General features: G+C 53.1%; 1 protein-coding gene across 1 annotated transcript; it reads left to right on the top strand.

The window, feature by feature from the left end:
• Positions 1-3,151: 3,151 nt before the first annotated feature.
• Positions 3,152-20,284, top strand: STRIP1 (striatin interacting protein 1). The gene is made up of 21 exons (XM_008704033.2): positions 3,152-3,375; positions 5,779-5,848; positions 6,647-6,721; positions 7,146-7,280; positions 7,373-7,493; positions 7,741-7,809; positions 8,754-8,860; positions 8,974-9,101; positions 10,241-10,423; positions 10,795-11,012; positions 12,205-12,270; positions 12,391-12,454; positions 13,469-13,540; positions 13,987-14,061; positions 14,252-14,349; positions 15,592-15,718; positions 15,915-16,015; positions 16,736-16,802; positions 17,282-17,386; positions 17,971-18,175; positions 19,318-20,284. The coding sequence occupies exons 1-21, from the start codon at positions 3,196-3,198 to the stop codon at positions 19,563-19,565; spliced, it is 2,514 nt and encodes an 837-aa protein (XP_008702255.2). The 5' UTR covers positions 3,152-3,195; the 3' UTR covers positions 19,566-20,284.
• The last annotated feature ends 1,145 nt before the right edge of the window (positions 20,285-21,429 follow it).

Here is a 21,429-nt window from a genome sequence, read left to right as displayed (position 1 = left end):
GCAGGGGGAGTGGGAGAGGGAGAAGAAGGCTCCCTGCTGAACAGGGAGTCCCATGCAGGGCTCGATCCCAGGACCCTGGGATCATGACCTGAGCCAAAGGCAGACGCTCAATGACTGAACCACCCAGGCGTCCCAACCACCACCATGTTCTTGGTGTGGCCCCTGCGATGCTATAATGACTCAAATATGCAATTTGACTTCTTCCAGTCTCTTGAACCATGAATACTTGTGGTAAAAAAGGGCCTTCTCACCTTACGCTTCACTTCTTGGCAATAATAATGCCTTTCTTTTTCTTTTAAAGATTTTATTTATTTATTTGAGAGAGAGAGAGAGAGACAGAGACAGAGTGACCATGGGCAGGGGAGGGGGAGCAGAGGGAGAGGGAGAAGCAGACTCCCCGCTGAGCAGGGAGCCCAACGTGGAGCTCTATCCCAGGGCCCTGAGATCATGACGTGAGCCGAAGTCAGACGCTTAACCAAATGAGCCACCCAGGAGCCCCAAAATTCTTTTTTAAAAAAACGCTTTATAGGGGCGCCTGGGTGGCACAGCGGTTAAGCGTCTGCCTTCGGCTCAGGGCGTGATCCCGGCGTTATGGGATCGAGCCCCACATCAGGCTCCTCCGCTGGGAGCCTGCTTCTTCCTCTCCCACTCCCCCTGCTTGTGTTCCCTCTCTCACTGGCTGTCTCTATCTCTGTCGAATAAATAAATAAAATCTTTAAAAAAAAAAACACTTTATAGTTTTCAAAATGATTTCATATAAATGAGCTCATTTGATCCATAGTCTCACAGAACAGATGGGATTATCATCGTTTTACAGATGAGGAAAACAGGAAGTCACAACCATTCTCCTAAGTGTCACTAAAAATTCTTCTTAATATTAAACACAAATGTTCGTGGCTTCTGTATATTCAATTTTATCAATGTCCCCATTTTTAGGTAGTCATTTTCTTATTGACTACTTCTCAAATTACATTGGTCCCAACTTCACACAACTGAAAATATCACTGGCTGGAACATCTTCATACATATATCTTCATCTCAAGCCTTGTTTCCTCAGGATCTATTATTACTAGAAGTGGAATTACTGAACTAAAACCTTAAACCTTCCCTATTCCTAATGGAGCTGAAACAGTATAGGATGTCTAAAGGTCTATTTTCCCCCCCAGGTGATAGAGCTTGTGGTAGGTCAGTCTTAGAACTTGGTCAAACTGGTCACTGAAACTAGATAGCAGTTACGTGTTGGGTTTTGTGGGACCGACCCGCTGGTTTTTTTTGTTTGTTTGTTTTGTTTTTGTTTTTGTTTTTTAAAGATTTTATTTATTTATTTGACAGAGATAGAGACAGCCAGCGAGAGAGGGAACACAAGCAGGGGGAGTGGGAGAGGAAGAAGCAGGCTTCTGGCGGAGGAGCCTGATGTGGGGCTCGATCCCAGAACGCCGGGATCACGCCCTGAGCCGAAGGCAGACGCTTAACCGCTGTGCCACCCAGGCGCCCCCCGACTCGCTGGTTTTATCCAAGGAGGCTTGCCTCATTAGTCCTTTTCCTGCAAATTCCTTAGTTTTTCCTATCACCTTGGCCCAGCCCAGTTTGGATGAAATGCTAATTTACAAAGTATGTTACTGGAAATGAGGAGAAACAGGCGAAGGACAGGAAGATCAGTAGGAGTAAGTAGCAACACGGTGGCTTTAGATTTATTCATTAGTTTACAACAAAGACTTTTAAGGTACCTACTAGTTGGGTGGTGGAAATTTCACAAAACTTGCATCACGGGGACTTTCTGAGAATTGAGCTAGAGTAGCCAAAGGTGGAGCTCTGGAGAGACAAAGATGGAGAAAATGCCTTTCAGGGCCTCACAGTATAGTAACAGGTAATTATCAAACGTTACCTCTAAGAAGTTTGATGGGCATCTCAAATTGGACATGCCAAAAACAGAAATCTTGATCTTCGTAAACCTGTCTTTCTCTCAGACGTCCCTATTTTAATAAGTAATACAACCACTCATTAGATGCTTCAGCCAAAAATCTAGGACTCATCCTTTACTCCACTCTATCCTGCTGATAGGATTCCAGCCTTTCACTAAATCCTGTTGAATCTACCCACACAATATAGAAATATCATAACTCCATCCTGGCGCAAGCACCATCATTTTCATCTATAAAGTCTCCTAACTTCCCTACCGTCATCCATTCTGAGCTCTCTAATCCCTTCTCCAAAAAGCACCCAGATTGGTGTTGTAAACATCAGACCATCCATTCCCTGGCTAACACCCTCTGATGGTTTTCCATTTCACTTGGAAAAAAATTCAAAATTTTTTCATGCTCTGCGTTTATGTGGCAGCTGCATTATCCAGCCCTCACCTCCTCCTATTCTTCCCCTGGCTCACTCACCTGCCACGCCAACCTCAGATCTCTCTGCTTCAGTTGCTCCATGACTCTTTGCATGATTCTCATTCCTTCAGAACTCATTTAAAATCGTACTCTCAGGCTTGCCTCCCCTGGACATCCGACCTAACATAGCCATGCGTCCCATCACCACTGCCACTTCCTAACCCCTTACACTTCCTTTTGTTCTTCGCAACACTTATTTCTCTAATACTGTATTTGCGTGCTCATCGTTCATCATGTCCCTCTCCCTCTCCGTACTATGTTAGGTACCATTAGCACCGAAACTTGTTATGCTCCCCATTCTATCGCATTGCCTGGAAGCACAGAGACATTTATTGTTTGTTGAATGAATGATGAATGCATGCTTGTCACAACTCTAATTGTTTTATTGATTTATTCATTTGTTTAGCACATCTCCCCCAGGTGAGTGTAAACTCCGTGAAGACTGCTATCGTGTCCATTTTGTTCACTGTCATATCCCCTAAGCTTTGAACAGAGCTGTAACAGTGACAAGGGCAAAGCTACTGAAAGCAAGATGGGGGCAACTAAACTGACCTAAGGAGCTATGGGAGTACTCACAGGTAAAACTGCACCTGAACAAGTACTGAAAAGGGGTGAAAACCAAAAGCGCAGAGAAAGGTTAAGAGTCCCGGCGCAGGGAATCTCGCGAGGTGTTGGGTAGCCAAGATGGCTTCCAGCACTTGCCGCCACACCTAATATGGCGACCAGGGACCGTTCCTGGGGGAAATCACGCGAGAGTTACATCACGGGTACAGTCCGTGAATTGAGCCGGGGGTGTGGAGCAGCCAAGATGGAGCCGGCAGCCGGCGGTCCTGGCCCGCTGATCATGAACAACAAACAGCCCCAGCCACCACCACCTCCGCCACCGGCAACCGCGCAGCCTCCGCCCGGAGCCCCGCGAGCCGGCGGGGGCCTCCTGCCCGGGGGCAAAGCCCGGGAGTTCAACCGCAACCAGCGCAAAGACTCGGAGGTCAGGAGCTTCGGGGGGCGAGTATAGCACCGGGCGGTTGGCGGCGGGGGACCCGGGCCCGGGGCCGCTTTCGGGTTCCAGCTGTGCTTCCCGGAGGGTTGGACAGGGACCGGTGGGAGAGTTGTCATTTTACAGCGAAAGGAGCAAGGAGCAAGGCTGGCATCCCCGGGGCCGGGGGGTGTGAAGCCGGGGTCGCATCCCCGAGCTCCGCCGTTCGCCAGAATCTCCCTGGGCCGGCAACTCCTCGTTTGCTTCTCTGGAGCCGGGGCTGAGGGTGCGGCCTTCAGGCCCCAGACCCTGGGGAAGCCACCCCCCGCCCCAGTTCGGGGGTGAGGAATCAGTGGTCTGCGTGCGCTCCAGGGGGCGGGCGGCTGCACCCGGACCCCTAATCATCTCTGTCCGCTGGTCCTGTGGGCTCCGCAGCGTGCAGTGGGCGTCGTGTGTGGGCCGGGAAGGGAGCTGGAAGCCGGACGGAGCTAATTATCACTGATAGTACTACGCGCCCGGAGATTTTGAGAGTAGGAGGGGGTAACATTCCCTATTCAGTCTGACCTTAGCTATTTACAGGTCCAGGCCGTAGTTTGACAGTGCCTAGTGCGCCTGATGCCGAACTGTTAACGATCACAAATACACATTGTAAACAGGCATTAGGGCTCAGCATTCCCTTTCTTGCTAGTGGGCTGTTCCTCCGGTTCCGGAGACACCATAGTCTGAAGCTGACTAGTCACCTCACCCCGAGTTAAAGAATTCCTCCCACTCCCTCCCAATGTAGATTTCATGAATGAAGACACACACGTCGCAGCATTTTAGGGCTTCTTAATCAGTACGTTCCCAGAGTATTTACTGTGAGGTCTCCTTCACCAGAGATAACTCAGAGGCTGATCAGCAGTGAGGCGCTTATTAATGAGAGGGAATTCCTCCTTGTCCAGGCTCACGATACCAGGTCATACCAAAGGCTGATGATAAGTGAGATCAGTTCTGCTCCAGCTTTTGTATTTTGTTGGCAAGTGCAAACCTCTGGTAAAACGTGTCAACATTTGGCAAGTCCAAAACAGAGGTACTCTGAGCTTGAGGTGAATTATTTGAAAAAGCAATGAAGCTGACTTTTTAGGAGCCTTTGCCTGGTGGGGTGATGGAGGATTATGAAAGTGGTGGGGGTGACCCCGCCTTCATCAGGAGAGGAGTTACAGTTTAAAAACAGTTTAAAAATTTCCTAGGTGGCTTTGAAAGATCAAAGAAATACCCTTTGATGCCTTTAAATTTCTCCTTCTACCCTTTCATTTCCATATAGACTCAACACATGGAAAGCCAGCCAGTGAACACATTTAAGCTGAGAGAGCTGTTTCAATTTATTTTCTTAGAGATGCCGGTGCTGCGCTCGGCATTTTGGGGGCATAGCTGGACTCAGTAGGCTGGGAACTTGACCAATGCCTGGAGGACAGGGAGGCCATCACTTGATGAGAGCCCACTGTGCACTACATAATTCTGATTAGTCCTTAAAAACCTTCAAGATAGATTTTTGTCATCCCCGTTCCATAAATGAAGGAACTGGAGCTCAGTAACTTGTGGAAGTGTACACTCTGTTGCCTCTGACAGAGTAGAGTTCTTCATGTTTTTCAGTGTCTGTGGGTTTGTTTTGTCATTTTGTGGGTGGTCTTTGTCTTCCCAAGTGGCTTGTGATTAAGCCTGAGGCCTTACCTACTTTGTCACCTCTTCTCTTTTCCCAGCACAAGGCTTTCAAGATGGTGTGTTCTCGGCGGTCACCTATCGCCAGCAATGAAAAGATTCTCTTTGTCACATTCTCCCCTGTGTGTGGGAGGGAAACCATTCTGTTAGGCTGCAGCCTTCTCTGTCTGTCAGTTCTTACTGAAATTTGAGAGAAGGGCAGGAAAGCTCAGAGTGTCAATACTCATTTTGTCCTGAGCAGTTGGCCTGCTACTAGCCAGAAAGAAGCGAGGCTTCCGGAATCTTAGCACCATGTGGAAGGGGTCATTCACTGCAGAGAATACATAGAAGCTCTGTGTTCATTTATCTAACAAGAATTTGTGTGAGTATAAACTCTTCATTCATTCAGGCTAGGTAGCGTGCTGGGCCTTGTGAAGTACTGGTGAGCAGAGTGGACAGAGTTCTCCCTCTCGGGGAACTTGCAGTGTCGTGGAGAGGCAGACGCTAAACAGTCACATGCTGGTATATAACTAGAAGTTGTGCTCTTAAGGAAAAGTGGAAGGTGCTCTGCAAGGGCTGAAGAGGGAGACCTGAGCTAGCCCCGGAGACAGAATGTGATAAAACCCCAGCAAAGTGGAGGTGGTGGTGTCTTGTAACACAGCGGCATCTCTGGACACATATGTATTTCCTCCTTTTGGAAAACACTCTTTTTGCATTACTGTCTCCTTTTTTCCACAGGGCTATTCCGAGTCGCCAGATCTCGAGTTTGAGTATGCTGACACAGACAAGTGGGCTGCAGAGCTCTCGGGTAAAGCATGGACCTTCTTATTATTTGGGGGTGTTTTATTTTTTTCCTGAGTTGGTCTTTGATAAAATTAACATAGAATGTCATTTTGGAGTTTGTTTTTTCCTCTGGTTAGCTAGTGACAATATATATACATGTGTATCATTTGTATAAACATATATATATGTATATATAATATATAAAAACATGTTAATTATGGGATTCAAGCTCTGTGTATCTCATGACTTTGGCTTTTCCTTTACTTTGGCGAAGCACCTCTGCTGTGTGGTCAGCTCAGTTGGCTGTGGGCCAATCGCAGACGGTGATGCTTCTTGGCCGTGCACTGTCTGCCTGACAGTGGTCTCTCCTAGAGCAGTAGGTCATGCATGAGGCATGCCCAAGTGTGCCTGCCTCTGTGCACATCTGTGGCTGCCACCGCTACTCACATGTAACGTGAGGCTAGCCTGAGCTGCTTCTCAGGCCTCTGTAGTACAGGTCCCAGTTAGAGGTCACGGCCACTCGAGAGACACATGTTCATGGTGGCCGTCCGCCTCGCATGGCGTCGTGGGATTGATGTGCACTGGACTGGAAATGCCTGGGGTGATGTGTAACTGGCATTCTGATTATCTGCTGCAAGGGGAGTCAGCACTCTGCGTCGTGCACGTCAGAGCACTAAGACTCCCTTAGTAACTGGGTAGTCCAGGAGTCACTGTGACTCAGGGACAGAGTGGGGCCTAGAGGCAAATGCCTTATATTCTCTGTTCCGTATGAGACCTGCTATGGAACGTGGACATGGAGCTGATGAGACTTTGTTCTTGACAGAACTTTACAGCTACACGGAAGGGCCAGAATTCCTGATGAATCGAAAATGCTTTGAGGAGGATTTCCGGATCCATGGTGAGATGATTCCCCGCACTTCTTGATTCCTTTGACCCTGCATTTTGAGAGCTGCAGGGTTTCTCTTAGTCATCTAAGTGACTTGAGTCATCCTGGACTGGCCCAAGAAACCTGCTGAACCATGACGGTTCCAGGCCACATGTGACCTTTAGGGTGGGCTTGCTGGTGCTCTGGTGGTGGCTTTTCAGAGTGTGAGTACTGGGAGGGAAAAGCTTTATGTGATTGAACTCGCATCAAAAATAGCAGTGTTTCAGTTTAGAAATCCGCAGAGCAGCAGCGTGACCTTCCACCTTACCTACAGAGTAACTTCTCTTTCTAAGTTTTCTGGTCTTGGGGTAGTCTTTGAATTTGGTGAGTTAACATCGTGTTCATTCCATTGTGAGGATTTTCTGGGCTCAAGTATCACTGGTCTCTTGCCCCGCAGTAACAGACAAGAAATGGACCGAGCTGGATACCAACCAGCACCGTACCCATGCCATGAGGCTCCTGGATGGCTTGGAAGTCACTGCCAGGGAGAAAAGACTCAAGGTGGCTCGAGCAATCCTCTACGTTGCCCAAGGTACTGAGCGGGCCCCGGGACCTCTGACGCTGACCAGTGACGTCCAGTCGGACACTGGGAGGGACTCAGTGAGCCGTGCGCTGGGTTTGCAGGCACCTTCGGAGAGTGCAGCTCGGAGGCAGAGGTGCAGTCCTGGATGCGCTACAACATCTTTCTGCTCCTGGAGGTGGGCACGTTCAATGCTTTGGTGGAGCTTCTGAACATGGAGATAGAGTGAGTTCTTCTGAGGCGCTGGAGCCGGGGAGGGGAGGCAGGGGGGAGGGGACAGAGCTGGCAGAACTGAGTGGTTTCGAGCAGGGTGAACGGGCCAAGTGGGGCTGACGGTGTGGTCCCAGGCTCTGTGCTGACCTGCAGGCGAAGCACTTAGAGCATTTTATCCCGCCCCTTGGGCGGCCCTTGTCAGGGCCACGCCTCGTCTTCCTTCCTGGAGGAAGGCCTGACTCCCAGATCTCTCCTGCAGCAACAGTGCGGCCTGCAGCAGCGCGGTGAGGAAGCCGGCCATCTCCCTGGCCGACAGCACAGACCTGAGGTGAGGCAGGCCGACCTGGGCTCCCCGAGAGTGAGATCAGAGCCGGGCGCGGGAGGGCGTCTTCGGGACCTTCGCTGTGTGTACGCTCCTTCTGTGCATGCCGATCTCCGTGTGTCCCGAGTCCGCCCTGCAGGGGGCTCTCCCTCAGTGGGACTCTGGGCTGAGACCCTGCAGGAAATCTAGGGCGAAGCCACGTAAGAGAGCCACAGTAACATGCGGCTCCTGCCCACACTGCTGCTGACAGCTTGGTGGGGTGGCGCTTTGTGTTTGGTGAGACACACGACCGGCTCCTTGGGCTCCACCCCCTGGTGCACAGCTTGACCCCCGTCTCCTTCATGATGTTCTGTGGCCGCACGGGAAGTAACAGCAGCTGCTGAACAATGAGGTCACCCTCCCATTTTTGTGAGGCTTAGCGTCTGTCTCTGTGCGTTTGGGAGTTTTGAGACCGGGTGTTCGTGGTGTTCCCCCCGTGGTTGGGTCCCTGGGCACTGCCCGCGGGCTCCCGATTTCCACCCCGTCACTGTCGCACTTGCTTGTTCTCGCCGTCACCCTGCGCTGCTTCATCTGACCTGGCACCTACTTCTGCAGCTCAGCCCACCTCTGAGCTCGTCTTGCTCCAGGAGGCTTAGGGCCAGAAGGGCTCTGGGCCATTCTTGTTCATGTTACCCCGTTCAGCAGCCGTTGGGGAAGCACCTGCCTTGATAAGCACTTAGCTTGACGCTGGAATGCAAAGCAGAGTAAGAGCTGCTCATGCCCTTGACAACAGAGGACAAGAAAGGGCACGCCAAGGGCGCGCTGTGGGACTGCCGGTTTTCTCTGCGTCCCAGCCCTCTGCCACCAGCTAGCCTTCGTGCCCTTTCCTCACGTTAGCTGGACCGTGGAGAAGCCAGGACGCTCCCTTGCTTCCCTGTTCTGCACCATTACGGGCCGGCTCTCGTTCCCAGGGTCCTGCTTAACATCATGTCCCTGATCGTGGAGACTGTTCACCAGGAGTGTGAGGGCGATAAGGCTGAGTGGAGGACCATGCGGCAGACCTTCAGGGCTGAGCTGGGTAGGGCCCTGGGGATCCTGGGGTGTTGAGGCCCTGCCCGGAAGCTGAGGCTGCTGGCCTTTGGGAGGGTCCCGTTCCTGCTGGTGGTCCTGATCCCTTTGTGTTGCCTCTAGGTTCCCCCCTGTACAACAATGAACCATTTGCCATCATGCTGTTTGGGATGGTGACTAAATTTTGCAGCGGCCACGCCCCTCACTTCCCCATGAAGAAAGTTCTCTTGCTGCTCTGGAAGACAGTGTTGGTGAGCACCTCCTTGAAGGGGAGCTGCTAGGGGCCAGGGCAGGAGGGAGACTTTTCACTGTATACCCTTTTAAACGTTGAGTTATGTGAAAAACTATATATAAATTAATATATAACTTAACGATAAACTTCGGTTTAAAACAAAACAAAACAGCACCTTTGCCTCACTCTAGCCCAAGAGGACTTGGCCCTGGGGTCAGAATGGGCTGTGGCTGCCTGACTCCTGCAAGCTGCTTCTCTAGGCGTAAAACTCCCTTCTCCCCAGATGGGCTGCTTCTGAACCTGGAGTGTGTGAAGTGGTAGGAGGCAGAAGTAGAGCTGGTGTGAGGGGCCCCTCAGTCAGAGGTCACTTGAAGGAAGCAAGTGCCGTCTTCCTCAGGGGGTGGTGTAGAGCCTGCTTCTGGCTGGGGAAGGAATGCCAGCACCCTTGGCTTGGGGGCCGTTGTCAGCAACCAAGCCCAGCGCCCTTCCCACCTGGAGCAGTGACTGAAGCCGAGAGTGGAGCTGCAGGTGGGACCCCCCCACCCCCCGCGCGCCTCCCTGGGGCTCACCTCCTCCTTCCAGAGCAGGCCAACTCTGCGGAGCCAGGCTCAGGGAGTTTAGAGTGGTGTGCACATTTTATTTTGGTCAGCCGTCCTCTTGGTTCCTCACGAAGCCTCCCTAAAGCCAGAGACGAAAGAGACGAAAGCTGAATGCCACTGGGGTTTTGGCTTCTCAGGGCATGTTGATAGGAAGCTTTTCTTTTTCTTTTTCTTCTTCTTTTTCTTTTTCTTTTTCTTTTTCTTTTTCTTTTTTGAGTATCTAACAGCATATCCCCAGTCTGAAAGACTGGCATGTACAGCCTTTGAAGCATGAGTCTCACAGACTGTTCTAGGAACCTGAAGGGGTGGGCTCTCCCGTCTGCCTTCTTGACGGGAAGAGTGTATCATGCGTACAGAGCTTAAGCGTTTCCACTAGCTTGGTCAGCCTGCATGTCTCCTTCCCTTGGTCTGTTTTCTCTGCTCCCACGTTGGTGTCACTGGATCCTCGTGTGAGTGGGTTTAGTCCCTTATTCGGGGATTGGTGTGGGTCGCGGTGTCAGGGCTCAGGGACCCACTCGTGGAGGTGTTGAGCGCGGCGCACCCCTTGTCCACGATGCAGTGCACACTGGGCGGCTTCGAGGAGCTGCAGGGCATGAAGGCCGAGAAGCGCACCATCCTGGGCCTCCCCCCGCTGCCTGAGGACAGCATCAAGGTGGTCCGCAACATGAGGGCTGCCTCTCCGCCAGCGTCGGCCTCGGACCTGATTGAGCAGCAGCAGAAGCGGGGCCGTCGGGAGCACAAGGTGAGGGCGACGGATGTCCCCGCTGAGTCCCGAGGGTCTCAAGGTGCTCAGCACGTGGCAGCATGATCCCTGGGTGAGCGGGGCTGTTGGAAATCATTGCTGAGCAGCTAGTCCAAATGAAGGCGTCTGGGCCAGGGACACTGTGTCTCTAGCCCGGGGTCCAGTTTATGTGGGTACCTACAGCATGGCACTTTCGAGGCACTGGGGCAAGAAAGGCTCTGTCGTTTGGGCCCAGCCTTGACTTCCTCTCAGGTTTTTCCCCTGCCCTCGGGTCCGCCTACCACCTTTCTGTGTTACAGCCTCTCTAGCCTCCTTGCCCTTAATGGTTGCTTGGTTGGCACTTGTCTGATTTCCCGTCCCTCTGTTTTCAGGCGCTGATAAAACAGGACAACTTGGATGCCTTCAACGAGCGGGATCCCTACAAGGCTGATGACTCTCGAGAAGAGGAAGAGGAGAATGATGACGACAACAGTCTGGAGGGGGAGACCTTCCCCCTTGAGCGGGATGAAGTGATGCCTCCCCCATTACAGCACCCTCAGACCGACAGGCTCACCTGCCCGAAGGGGCTTCCGTGGGCTCCCAAGGTCAGGTGAGGCTCAGACGTCTGGCACACTCCTGGCTCCTAAAACCGGAGGTGTTCCGTCCCCGGGCCTGGCACCTGGCCTGAGTCACCACAGGAGCTCCTCTTCAGGGCCAGGCTGACTTCGGCTCTGGGATGAAGCTCTCTTAGAGTACCCTGTGTTGGTCCAGAGGTCTCAGGGCGCTGGCCTTGCTCAGAGAGACCCGTGGATGGCTCTTGAGTCAGTTATATGAGTTAGCTCTTGGTCAGCCATACTAATGAGGGGACTAGGGAAGAATGAAAACCAGGACATTCAACCGAACCCATCTCCACTCACCCTGGGGTTGTATGTGGTTTTTAAGAGAGAATTAAAGATGAAGGAAGAGTTTTTAGAATTGTAATTATGGTGTTTGATACATGTGTGCATGAATCAATGGGTGGAAAGCTACCTGGGTATATAGAAAGGATACCTGTTTGAAAAGGCACCAACTAGGGGCGCCTGGGGGGCTCAGTTGGTGAAGCATCTGCCTGCGGCTCAGGTCATGATCCCAGAGTCCTGGGATCGAGCCCAGCATCGGGCTCCCTGCTCAGTGGGGAGTCTGCTTTTCTCGGTGTCTGTCACCCAGCTTGTGCTCGCTCGCTCTCTCTCTTTCAAATGGATAAATAAAATCTTTAAAAAGAGAGAGAGAGAGAGAGGAGGCACCAACTTAAGAAATAGGTGGACATATGAAAGGATACAGAAATCAGTTTTTAGATCTGAAACCCCAGTTTTCAGTGATCTGTGGTGGCCATACAAAACTAGTCATCAGAAAACGCAGGATGTGCTGATTGTTTAAGCCAGGGACTCGGGACGCATATGAAAATATCCGTAGTTGGTAGCTCTGGTTGTTGTAATAACTTTAAATATTTGAGAAATTCTTTTGACAAACAAACTTGTTAGCTGAATAAAGTGTGCTTTTCGGTTTGACGTAGCACCTTAATTGGACAGGTAAACTAGTTACACATAGTATATTTTCAGGTTATTGATCCAACAACATTATAAAGGACATTAAAGCAGTCTGAAGAGTTCAGTTCATTAGTTCGTTCTGTCTTTTTTTTTTCCCCCTAAAAAAAACAGTGGTGGGAGACCCTTTCTTCTGGCTTCACAATTTCTGGGCATTCTATGTTTTATTGACCATGACACTTTGAAATAACATTTAATAAAAAACTCGTTCTTTGGCAGAGAGAAAGACATTGAGATGTTCCTCGAGTCCAGCCGCAGCAAGTTTATAGGTTACACTCTAGGCAGGTGAGTGTGATCTGGCTTCCTTTTGAAGAAGGGTGACGGGAGTTCATTCTCCTGGCCTTTGTTTGGGGATCGAGGTGAATCGATGTCTAGGCTTAACACAGGGCTTTCTTTATTCTCCAGTGACACGAACACAGTGGTGGGGCTGCCCCGGCCAATCCACGAAAGCATCAAGACTCTGAAACAGGTAGGTGGCTTCGGGTGAGCTTTTGACCTACTTTGGTCCCAGGTGAGTAAAGTGAGAGCAGCCCGTTGGGAATAACCTTTTAAGACTGTTGTCTGCCTGAAGGAACCTGGGGCGGAGGCCTGGGTAGACCACGGTGATACCCTTTATTACAGCTCTTTGTCAGTTCTACTTAGTCTAGCTGCGTTTTTGTTGGGGACTTCACTGGGAATTTGTTAAAGATAGTACTTGATAGTTGGAGTTTTCAAGGGCCTGAAAAATAGCCCTCCCTTTTCCTAGTCCAAGTTCTAAGGCAGTTGAGATGGAGGCGTAGGCAGATGGAGATCGAAACATCAGCTTTATTGCTGATAGAGCAAGTGGACAGTGAGGCGTAAGAACACGGCAACGAGGTACACCCTAATGCTTCACTTCCAGAATGAGGCAGACTCGCCTACCCAGGGCCAGGCAGTGCTGCATCCCTGCTAAGTCTGGTTGAGGAGCAGAAGGGAACGTAGGCTTTCTTTTTTTCCGAAGAGAAAAGAGAAGAGGGTTGGGCTCAGGAAGTCCTGTTCCTCCCCCCGATACTTGGCAGTCAGGGAAGGGAGGAGTGAGTGTGTGGAAAGGGGCAGGGGAGAGCAGGGAGGAGGTGTCTTCCCTGACAACGTGTCAGGAGTCGAACTGTTGATATGTTTTTGAAATGTATTTTTGAGGTTTATAGTGTAAGTGGGCTAAGTGGGCCCTGGGCTGCTAGGATTTTCTGAATCCTTGATGCCCCCTCTACTGGTTTTTCCTGTCTCTCTAGTTATCTGAAAGCCCCTTCTTTCCTTCGTTTTCTCCTAATCTGCTAAGTGCTTTTTAGACTGGGTTTAAGAAATACGTGCCCACTTAGAAAAATCTTTCAGGATTCGAGTTTGGGATCTTTGTGGTGACTTAGCCCTCTTTGAGAAGATTGTGTTTGAAGAAAATCGAGTGGGGTCTTTGCCAGGGTAGGGGGGCTTTGGCCAGAGCATGAGAGGCGTTTCTCTGCTCTCCCTGCAGCACAAGTACACGTCGATTGCAGAGGTCCAGGCACAGATGGAGGAGGAGTACCTTCGCTCGCCTCTCTCCGGGGTGAGTCTGACACCTTCTCGAGCCGCCAGACCCCCGGCCGTTCCCAGGCACTGCCCTGGGCCCAGACCGCAGAGTTGCCCCAGGCCCTGCCCTCCAGGCTCCCAGTCTCACTCTGCCTGCAGGGGTGGCGTGTGTCTAGTGTGAGGGTCATACTCCCGGCTCCACCACTCATTGGGTGGCCACCTAGGCAAGTGCCTGCATCCCGCCATGCTTTAGTTTCCTCGCCTGTAGGATGGGAAGAAGAACAGGACCTTCTTCCCAGGGTTGTAGTAAGGACTGAGTCGTCACAGGTAAAAGGCCTCACGCGTTGTAGTATTCAAGGTTTGCTGTCGTTTCCAACGTCATGTACATCGCTACTCATGTACAGAGGCTCCTCTGGCCACCTAGCGAGCTGGCTCAGACCAGTCCGGACTGGGGTTTTTTATTTGTACCTGTTGTGTCCAAAGGGAGAAGAGGAAGTGGAGCAAGTACCTGCAGAAACCCTCTACCAAGGCTTGCTGCCCAGCCTGCCTCAGTACATGGTGAGTGCGCCTGCTTTTGGGGGGTCGCCGCCGCCTCGGGCGTGCTCTGGGTCTGGGACCCCCTTGGTGGCCCTCCCCACCACACTGGCCTTGAAAGCAGGCCCTGCCAGTGGCCTCCAGCCCCTCCTGCCGCCCACCTGAGTTCCTCCGGGAGGACCGCCTCTCAGGGCTTGGGTCTCCTTCCGCCCAGATTGCGCTGCTCAAGATCCTGCTGGCTGCAGCCCCCACCTCAAAGGCCAAAACGGACTCAATCAACATCCTAGCAGATGTCCTGCCTGAGGAGATGCCGTGAGTAGTGCGCCCGTGAACGGAGCAGGTCAGGGGCCGCAGGGGAGAGGGGAAAGGGAAGTGTTTTGCTCTCGGTCCTGGTCTTGCCAGGTTGTTTCTCCCTTTGGCTCAGTTTCTCTGTAGGTTAAGTGTAGGGTATTCCTGGCTCAGAAGAAAGACACTGTATCGAATTAAATATGTAGTTTTACTGGTTGGGAAAGTGGCTTCGTGTGGATTCATCAGCCTGGATTCGGATGTAGACTGTGCTGCTGAGTGAACTGGGGAGAAGCCATTTCCCTTTCTGTAAAATGAAGCAGGCTGTGTTCGATGTTTCCTGAAACCGTCCCTCGAAAGCTGTGTGATCAGGACATCCAGGACGTGTAGCTTTGGCTTCTGGACACTCTACCAGCCAGCCGCTGAACCTGAGCTGGGGGTGGATTCTTTCCTGTCCACTGGTGATTTGGCATGGAGAATATTTGTGGATATCTCAGGGCGATAGTGAAATCCTTAGGGGTTCTTTTTCCCTGGGGTACTGACTTCATCACTTCGATATGAGAGTACACACCGAGATCATTTTCTGCCTTGAGAATGACCTGGGCCTTGATCTGACCTCCCACCGGCCTGCCAGTGCCACCCAGCTCTGAGCCCAGCTCCCTAGGGGCTGGGACCCTTGAGTCTGGCAGTGACAGCCAGGTGTGGGAGGAGGCGGGGATTGGCTAACACTAAAGGGAGTGTCCCAGAACACTAGGCCATCTTGATGATCTTGGAAGAAGGGTTCCCCAGTCACGTACTAGCTCTCCCCTTACAGAGATTTACAGTGAGGAGCCCTGAATTAAGAAACCAGTTCAACTCAATGCTTCTTCAATTTATCTGACTCCAAAGCCCCTTTTTCGCCATAGTATGAAACATCTCAATGTACTGGTATTCCACAGAATACACTTTGAGGGACCCAAGTTCCTCCCGAGTTCCTCCTACCCAAGTTGGTAGCAAAAGCTTAGGAAGAACTTGAAAAGGAGAAGTTCATTTTGTGAGGAAATCAGGGAAACAGGCTAAGAATGTGGTTGGGGCCTCACAAGAAATAAACTGTGCTGAGCTGGGTGGCCTGCGAGGCGGGTGGGAGGAGGCCCGGGCTGGATCTCTGGATGTCCGTGGGGGTGGAGGTGGGGGTGCCCAGGGAAGGCTCCGGACTCCCGTCTCTCCGGCGAGCACCTAGAAAGGCCGTGCCGTGCGCGCTGGTGGCTCACCGGGGAATTGTGTTTCCAGCACCACGGTGTTGCAGAGCATGAAGCTGGGGGTGGATGTGAACCGCCACAAAGAGGTCATTGTTAAGGCCATTTCTGCTGTCCTGCTGTTGCTGCTCAAGCATTTTAAGTTGAACCACGTCTACCAGGTACCTGTTCACTGGGCCAGGGCCTCAGACAGTGCTGCTTCTCCAGCCCCGGAGACCTGAGGCCTTGACCTTCCAAACCCCCTTGAGCTCTGCATGAATGTTTTAAGACACAGTCCTCCAACCAAGGCCTGTTCTCATTGGGGGGAAGCGGGTGAGGTCCTAAAGGGCAGGTTTAACTTTTTTCTGTTGGTTTCAGTTTGAATACATGGCCCAGCACCTGGTGTTTGCCAACTGCATCCCTTTGATCCTAAAGTTCTTCAATCAAAACATCATGTCCTACATCACCGCCAAGAACAGGTGATAAGGATGAGGGGGCAGGAAGGGGTGGGTATGGCCCGATGGCAGGGCTCCTGGCGGGCCTCTCCTCCTGAGCCCGTTCAGCCCCTACAAGCCAGCGCTCTGCCAGGCCTCAGGACACAAAGATGAAGGAGACATGGTCCCTGCTGTGGAGCATGCCAGTGTGTCCAGTCTGAGTCTAGCTACTCTAGTGACAGGTGACTCGGCCTGTGCCTGGGTGGGAGGGTTCTCATCCTGGGCTCTAGCACTGTCCTCACTGTTCGGTGCCTTTTTGAGGAGACTGGCCGGGCCTCCTGCTCTCTGAGGGGCTCTGCCATGTGCACTGTTAAGCCCCATCTGCTCTTACCCCTGCCCCCCTCGCCTGGGGCCAACTGTATTTGATGGAGCACCGAGGGTGAGCTCCCGGCCGGACACTGTCTCCACTAGTGGCTTGAGGTACATTAATTGCCTTGAGAAATCTTCCCTCCGGCCCCAGGCTCATTGCTGTGGGGAAAGCAGTGTTTCTGGACTTTACAAGATGGCCAGCTGGTCTCTGGCCACGGAGGGACCTTATGAGTTCTCTGGTAGCGGGGATTTCATCCTCCTGTCGCTGGGGGAGCAAGGGGGGTGCAGACAAGGCAGAGTCCTGCTTCCACTCCCCAACACGTGAGGGAGGAAGGCCGGGAGGCAGCTGCCAGCCTTTGCTCAGGGTGGGCACCCCCCTTCTCTTGCTCCCGGCAGCATTTCTGTCCTGGATTACCCCCACTGCGTGGTGCATGAGCTGCCGGAGCTGACCGCCGAGAGTCTGGTGAGTGGCTCTGTGCTTCCCCAGCCGTTCCTTTGGCGTGAGGGCTGGTGGTGGAGGGCCTGCCTCCCCCCACACGGGGATAGAGGTGTTCACTGTTGAGTGCTGGCTTTTAAAGCACTGAAAAGGCATAGAAAGGCCAGAGGAGGGAGCTTGGAGTAGTGCGTCGGGAGCGTGGTCTTCAGGGGCTGCTGACCCAGAGCTCACCTGGTCGAGTGGCTTCCCTCTCCCACACTGGATCTCTGTGGGGCACAGCTCTGAGGGAGCCTGGGTGCGGGTGCCCCAGGTGTGGGGGCTAAGGGCACAGTCCCCAAAATCATGCTGTACATTTCCTGCAGAAAAATTCTAGGGAGCTCCCCTACCCTTGCCAAGCTCTAGGCCGAGGAGAGGCCCGGCAGCTCTGAGAGAGGCGTGAGGGCCGGGTCACTGCTGAGCACCCTACAGCTGTGAGGGTTATAACTGTGCCCGGGTTCTTCCTGCAGGAGGCAGGTGACAATAACCAGTTCTGCTGGAGGAACCTCTTTTCTTGTATCAATTTGCTTCGGATCTTAAACAAGCTGACAAAATGGAAGCATTCGAGGACCATGGTGAGCTGGCGCAGTCAGCGGGCACACACTTGGAAGTCACGGCGGAGGGCCACACCCCGTGCTGTCCCCTCCCAGGGCGTCCCCGGGGCGGGCTTGCTGCTGCCCCTACACCCTTCGCACCAGACTCGCCTGTAGCCACAACCTTGGATTTAATGGCTTGTTCCTGGTTCCTTGCTGAGTTGCACTGAAAGCTGCAAGAGGCTCAGTCCTGCCCTGAAGCCTGTAGACACTTAGAGGAGGGATTTTTCTGTGTGCTCTTTATCTCCAGTGGTAACACAGCCAGGATTCTGGGAGTCTCCCTTAACCCTGAGTCTGAGGATGCCTTTGGGGTGGGGAGGTCTGTGAATCCTTGGACATCTTACATAACGTGCCCGTAGGAATGCTCGCGGTGGGCAAGTTCACGGCTTCCCTCCGATTTCACGATGACCCGCGGTTTTAGCGGTGGGAGCCCCTGTCCCGGAAACCCCTGACGGGGAGACGGAGATGGTCGGTGCCCCTGCCTGTAGCCCCAGAGGGGGTGGGCAGCACGGTGGTCGCGCGGGCGCCCATCGCTGCCTCAGCACGGTCCCCTCGCGGCCCCCCAGATGCTGGTGGTGTTCAAGTCGGCCCCCATCCTGAAGCGGGCCCTGAAGGTGAAGCAGGCCATGCTGCAGCTGTACGTGCTGAAGCTGCTGAAGGTGCAGACCAAGTACCTGGGGCGCCAGTGGCGCAAGAGCAACATGAAGACCATGTCGGCCATCTACCAGAAGGTGCGCCATCGGCTCAACGACGACTGGGCGTACGGCAACGGTAAGGCTCTGGCGCGAAGCCGACGGGGCGCCTTTCCCTCCGAGGAGCCCGCAGAGTCCAGTTCCTGCTTCTGTCGCATCCGGGTAGGAGCTCCAGGAGGGACTTCGAGGAACTGCCTGGAGTTGGCGCATGTTGTCACCCCCTATTCTTCTGTCCCCTGAAGGAGTTCTTTTTCCAGAAACTGTCACAAGACACTTACTTGCCCGTCTTTTCTCTCCCCACTACCACTGCCTCAGTTCTGACCACTGAAGTTCTCACAGCCCTGATGGCTTCCTTGCCCCCCTTTTCTTCCCCTCTATCAGTGCCTCAAACTGAGCCCCAGTGATCTTTTTAAAAAGTAGATCTTGTGGTGCCGAGTCCCTGAGTAAAATCCTTCATTAGCTTCTGATTTCCCTGAGAATTTGAGCCAAACTCTTAAGCAAGGCGTGTGAGGCTGGCCCCGAGTGCCTTCCCCTCCTGTGTAATCTGATCCAGCTTCCCTTCAGCTCAGCCTCCCTCACACACAGGGGTCTTGGCCCATTAGCTCTGTGTCCCCCACGTTTCTGGCTCCTGGCAGCACGCCTCCCTCGTACCTGTCACTGTTCAGTATCTGCATGTGTTCTTCCCCGCCGGGCGGCTGCCTCGGCCTCCAAGCGGGGCGGGCTCTTCCTGGGCTTTCCTGAGCGCTCTGCCAGGCCGTTCCGGGTCCTAGCCCACAGCCCCACGGCCAGGTGACCACATCAGCACCCCAGTGCCCTGTGAATTGTGTGGGGCCAGAGTGACCCCCTGTCGCTGGTCAGGGAACTGAGAGAATGATCAAATGAGGGGATCTGCACCTTCCTGCCATCCATCCCAGAGAACCAGGGAGAATGTGACTTTCAGAGAAGCATGTTGGGCCTGTGGCTCTGCCTCGCTGGGTCCCTCCAAACTGCAGTGTGGCCTCTTTCTCTGTCGATCTGGCCTCTCTCTTTTTACCTGATTTTCCTTTGTATCGAAGTAAAAAAGTCCTGTCAGTCTTCCTGAGGGTGGGGCTCGGAGGTCTCCTGCCTGCTCTGAGCTGACAGCATTTCAAGCCAGGGTCAGCCTGGCCCGGCGCTTCAGTGAACCAGAGGGAGCTGCCACGAGGGCTCGGCCCGTAAACATGTCTTCCTGCTTTGTCCCAGATCTTGATGCCCGGCCTTGGGACTTCCAGGCAGAGGAATGTGCCCTCCGTGCCAATATCGAGCGCTTCAACGCCCGGCGGTACGACCGGGCCCACAGCAACCCGGACTTCCTGCCTGTGGACAACTGCCTGCAGAGTGTCCTGGGCCAGCGGGTGGACCTCCCTGAGGACTTCCAGATGAACTATGACCTCTGGTTAGAAAGGGAGGTCTTCTCCAAGCCCATTTCGTGGGAGGAGCTGCTGCAGTGAGGCTCCTGGGCAGGGGACTGACAAGGAAAGAGGGGGTGACCTGGAGGTGCCCCAGGGGCTGTCCTCTCCGTGGCTGCAGTGCTCCCACCTCCCTCCAGGTGGCAGCACAGCCCCACTGTGCCCTCCCTAGGCTGCGCTGGGCTGGGGGCGGGGGCAGATTTGGCCCCTTGCTGATTCCCCGAGTCCTGCTCTGAGCGCAGTCCGCTCTGTGCTTGGGATCCTCTCTTCCTCCACTTCTCCCCACCCTCTTCTCTTGGACATGGTTGGTTGCAGCTCATTTCTCTTTCGGCCTGAGGCTGGGAAAAGCTGGGGTGGGCTGGGAAGCCACTGCATCTGAATTGCAGGGGTCACGCTGACTCTTCCCGAGACACACAAATCCTTGGTGTGTCAGCCTGCCAAGGAGGAGGGCTTAGGATGAGGGCCGGGGCCAGAGAGTCGGAATCTTGGTTTTGCTTTGAGGGGTTTCTGATGTCATTCTGGCCTCCTGCTAAGTTTTGTCCGGAAGCAGTTGCAGAGGCTCCATCAGCTGCCTCAGTGCTTTGATTTTGGACAGGGGTAGGGTTGGAGGAGAAGCTTCCCTTAGCCAGAGGTGCCATTTTTCCTATTGGTTTGCGAGGGTCTGTAAATACCTATATATAAATCTCTGTATTCTCTTGTGTCATGGTGGGGTTTTTAACGTGTTTGTGTATTCTGTTTACATTAAAAGGAAGCAAAACCAATCCCCATTGCCGTGTCTGCAGGAAATAAGGCCCCTGAATATCTCTCAGGTCTGGAAAGTGGCTTTTCCTGCCAGCATTGCTGGATCACCCACCTGTTCCCTGCCAGGCTGCCTGCCTTTCCCACCTGAGGGAGAGAAGCGGGGAGTTGGCACTTATCCAGAGTGTTTTTCCCCCACATCAATCTGGGCTTGCTTCAGCCGTGCTCCAGGGCCCCGGGTTGCTGGGGTGACAAGTTGTCCTGTGTCCCTGGGTTTGATGTAATTGCAGTAGAAGCCCCGGCATCTCTGGATCACACTCCCTCCACCAAACCGGTTTCAGTGCTAGGGAGGGAGGGGCCGGGTCCGAGAGGGGTTGGCTGCTCTGGGCCCTCGCAAGGGTAGATGGTTGGGACTGAGGAAAGCTCTGTGCCCAGAGCCTGGGGAAGCAGTCAGCTTCACAGTGGGAAGGAGTGTGTTGGGGGGCCCGGGAGCCCACGTTGCTGGGGAAGAGGCAAGGAGACTCTCTCTGGTAGGTTTCAGTTTGAGGCCTCCGGGAGCCTGCACCTGGCCTTCAGATCCCTGGACACCTCTGCTTCCACCTAGTTCCATCTTGAGGCTGTGTTTCTGATGCTGGTGATAGGACTCTTTTCAGAATTACATGAAGGTCCCTTATCTTGCCTGTAGGCCATATGTATGGGGTCTTAAGGCTCTGAGGGGTCTTGACTTAAAAAGGAAATGTACTCTGGGGAAAATCTCCCTTCTGTTGGTTCAGTGCCTGCCTGGCCTGGGTCTTAGCTGGGCTTCCAGGATAAGCCTGCATGTTTCGGAGCAGCAGGGGCGAAGCCAGCACTCTGCTTCGTAAGTCCCACAGCCTCTGAGGCGGGAAGTCCGTGTGACTGAGTTTTTGCCCCCCGGTAACCTGCAGCAGACAAGGGAATCTGACATGACTTGCGTGTGTGTGATGGATGTTCTACTGGTCCTTGCCAGGACCAATAGGAAGTATGTATCTTGAGCTTTCAGTTTGGGTAAGATAGATTTTCACGTTCATCGTCCACCAGGTAGCCTGGCTCACTGAACTAGCTTGTCTGAGGTTTTTGCTTCCTTCCCCTTTTTTTGATTTCCCCAATCTCTTCTGAAGTTTCCCTTAACTGGAGGTGCCATTTTTTC

This window comes from Ursus maritimus, unplaced genomic scaffold (genome assembly GCF_017311325.1).
Source record: "Ursus maritimus isolate PB19 unplaced genomic scaffold, ASM1731132v1 scaffold_12, whole genome shotgun sequence".
Classification (NCBI taxonomy): Eukaryota; Metazoa; Chordata; class Mammalia; order Carnivora; family Ursidae; genus Ursus; species Ursus maritimus.
This window is presented reverse-complemented; position numbering and strand designations above follow the sequence as displayed.

Bases quoted from the DNA above. Each gene is read 5' to 3' on its own strand.
- STRIP1 (XM_008704033.2), top strand. From the start codon at position 3,196: ATGGAGCCGGCAGCCGGCGGTCCTGGCCCGCTGATCATGAACAACAAA. The intron at 3,376-5,778 runs GTCAGGAGCTTC...TTTTTTCCACAG, and splicing joins ACCAGCGCAAAGACTCGGAG to GGCTATTCCGAGTCGCCAGA. The intron at 5,849-6,646 runs GTAAAGCATGGA...TGTTCTTGACAG, and splicing joins GTGGGCTGCAGAGCTCTCGG to AACTTTACAGCTACACGGAA.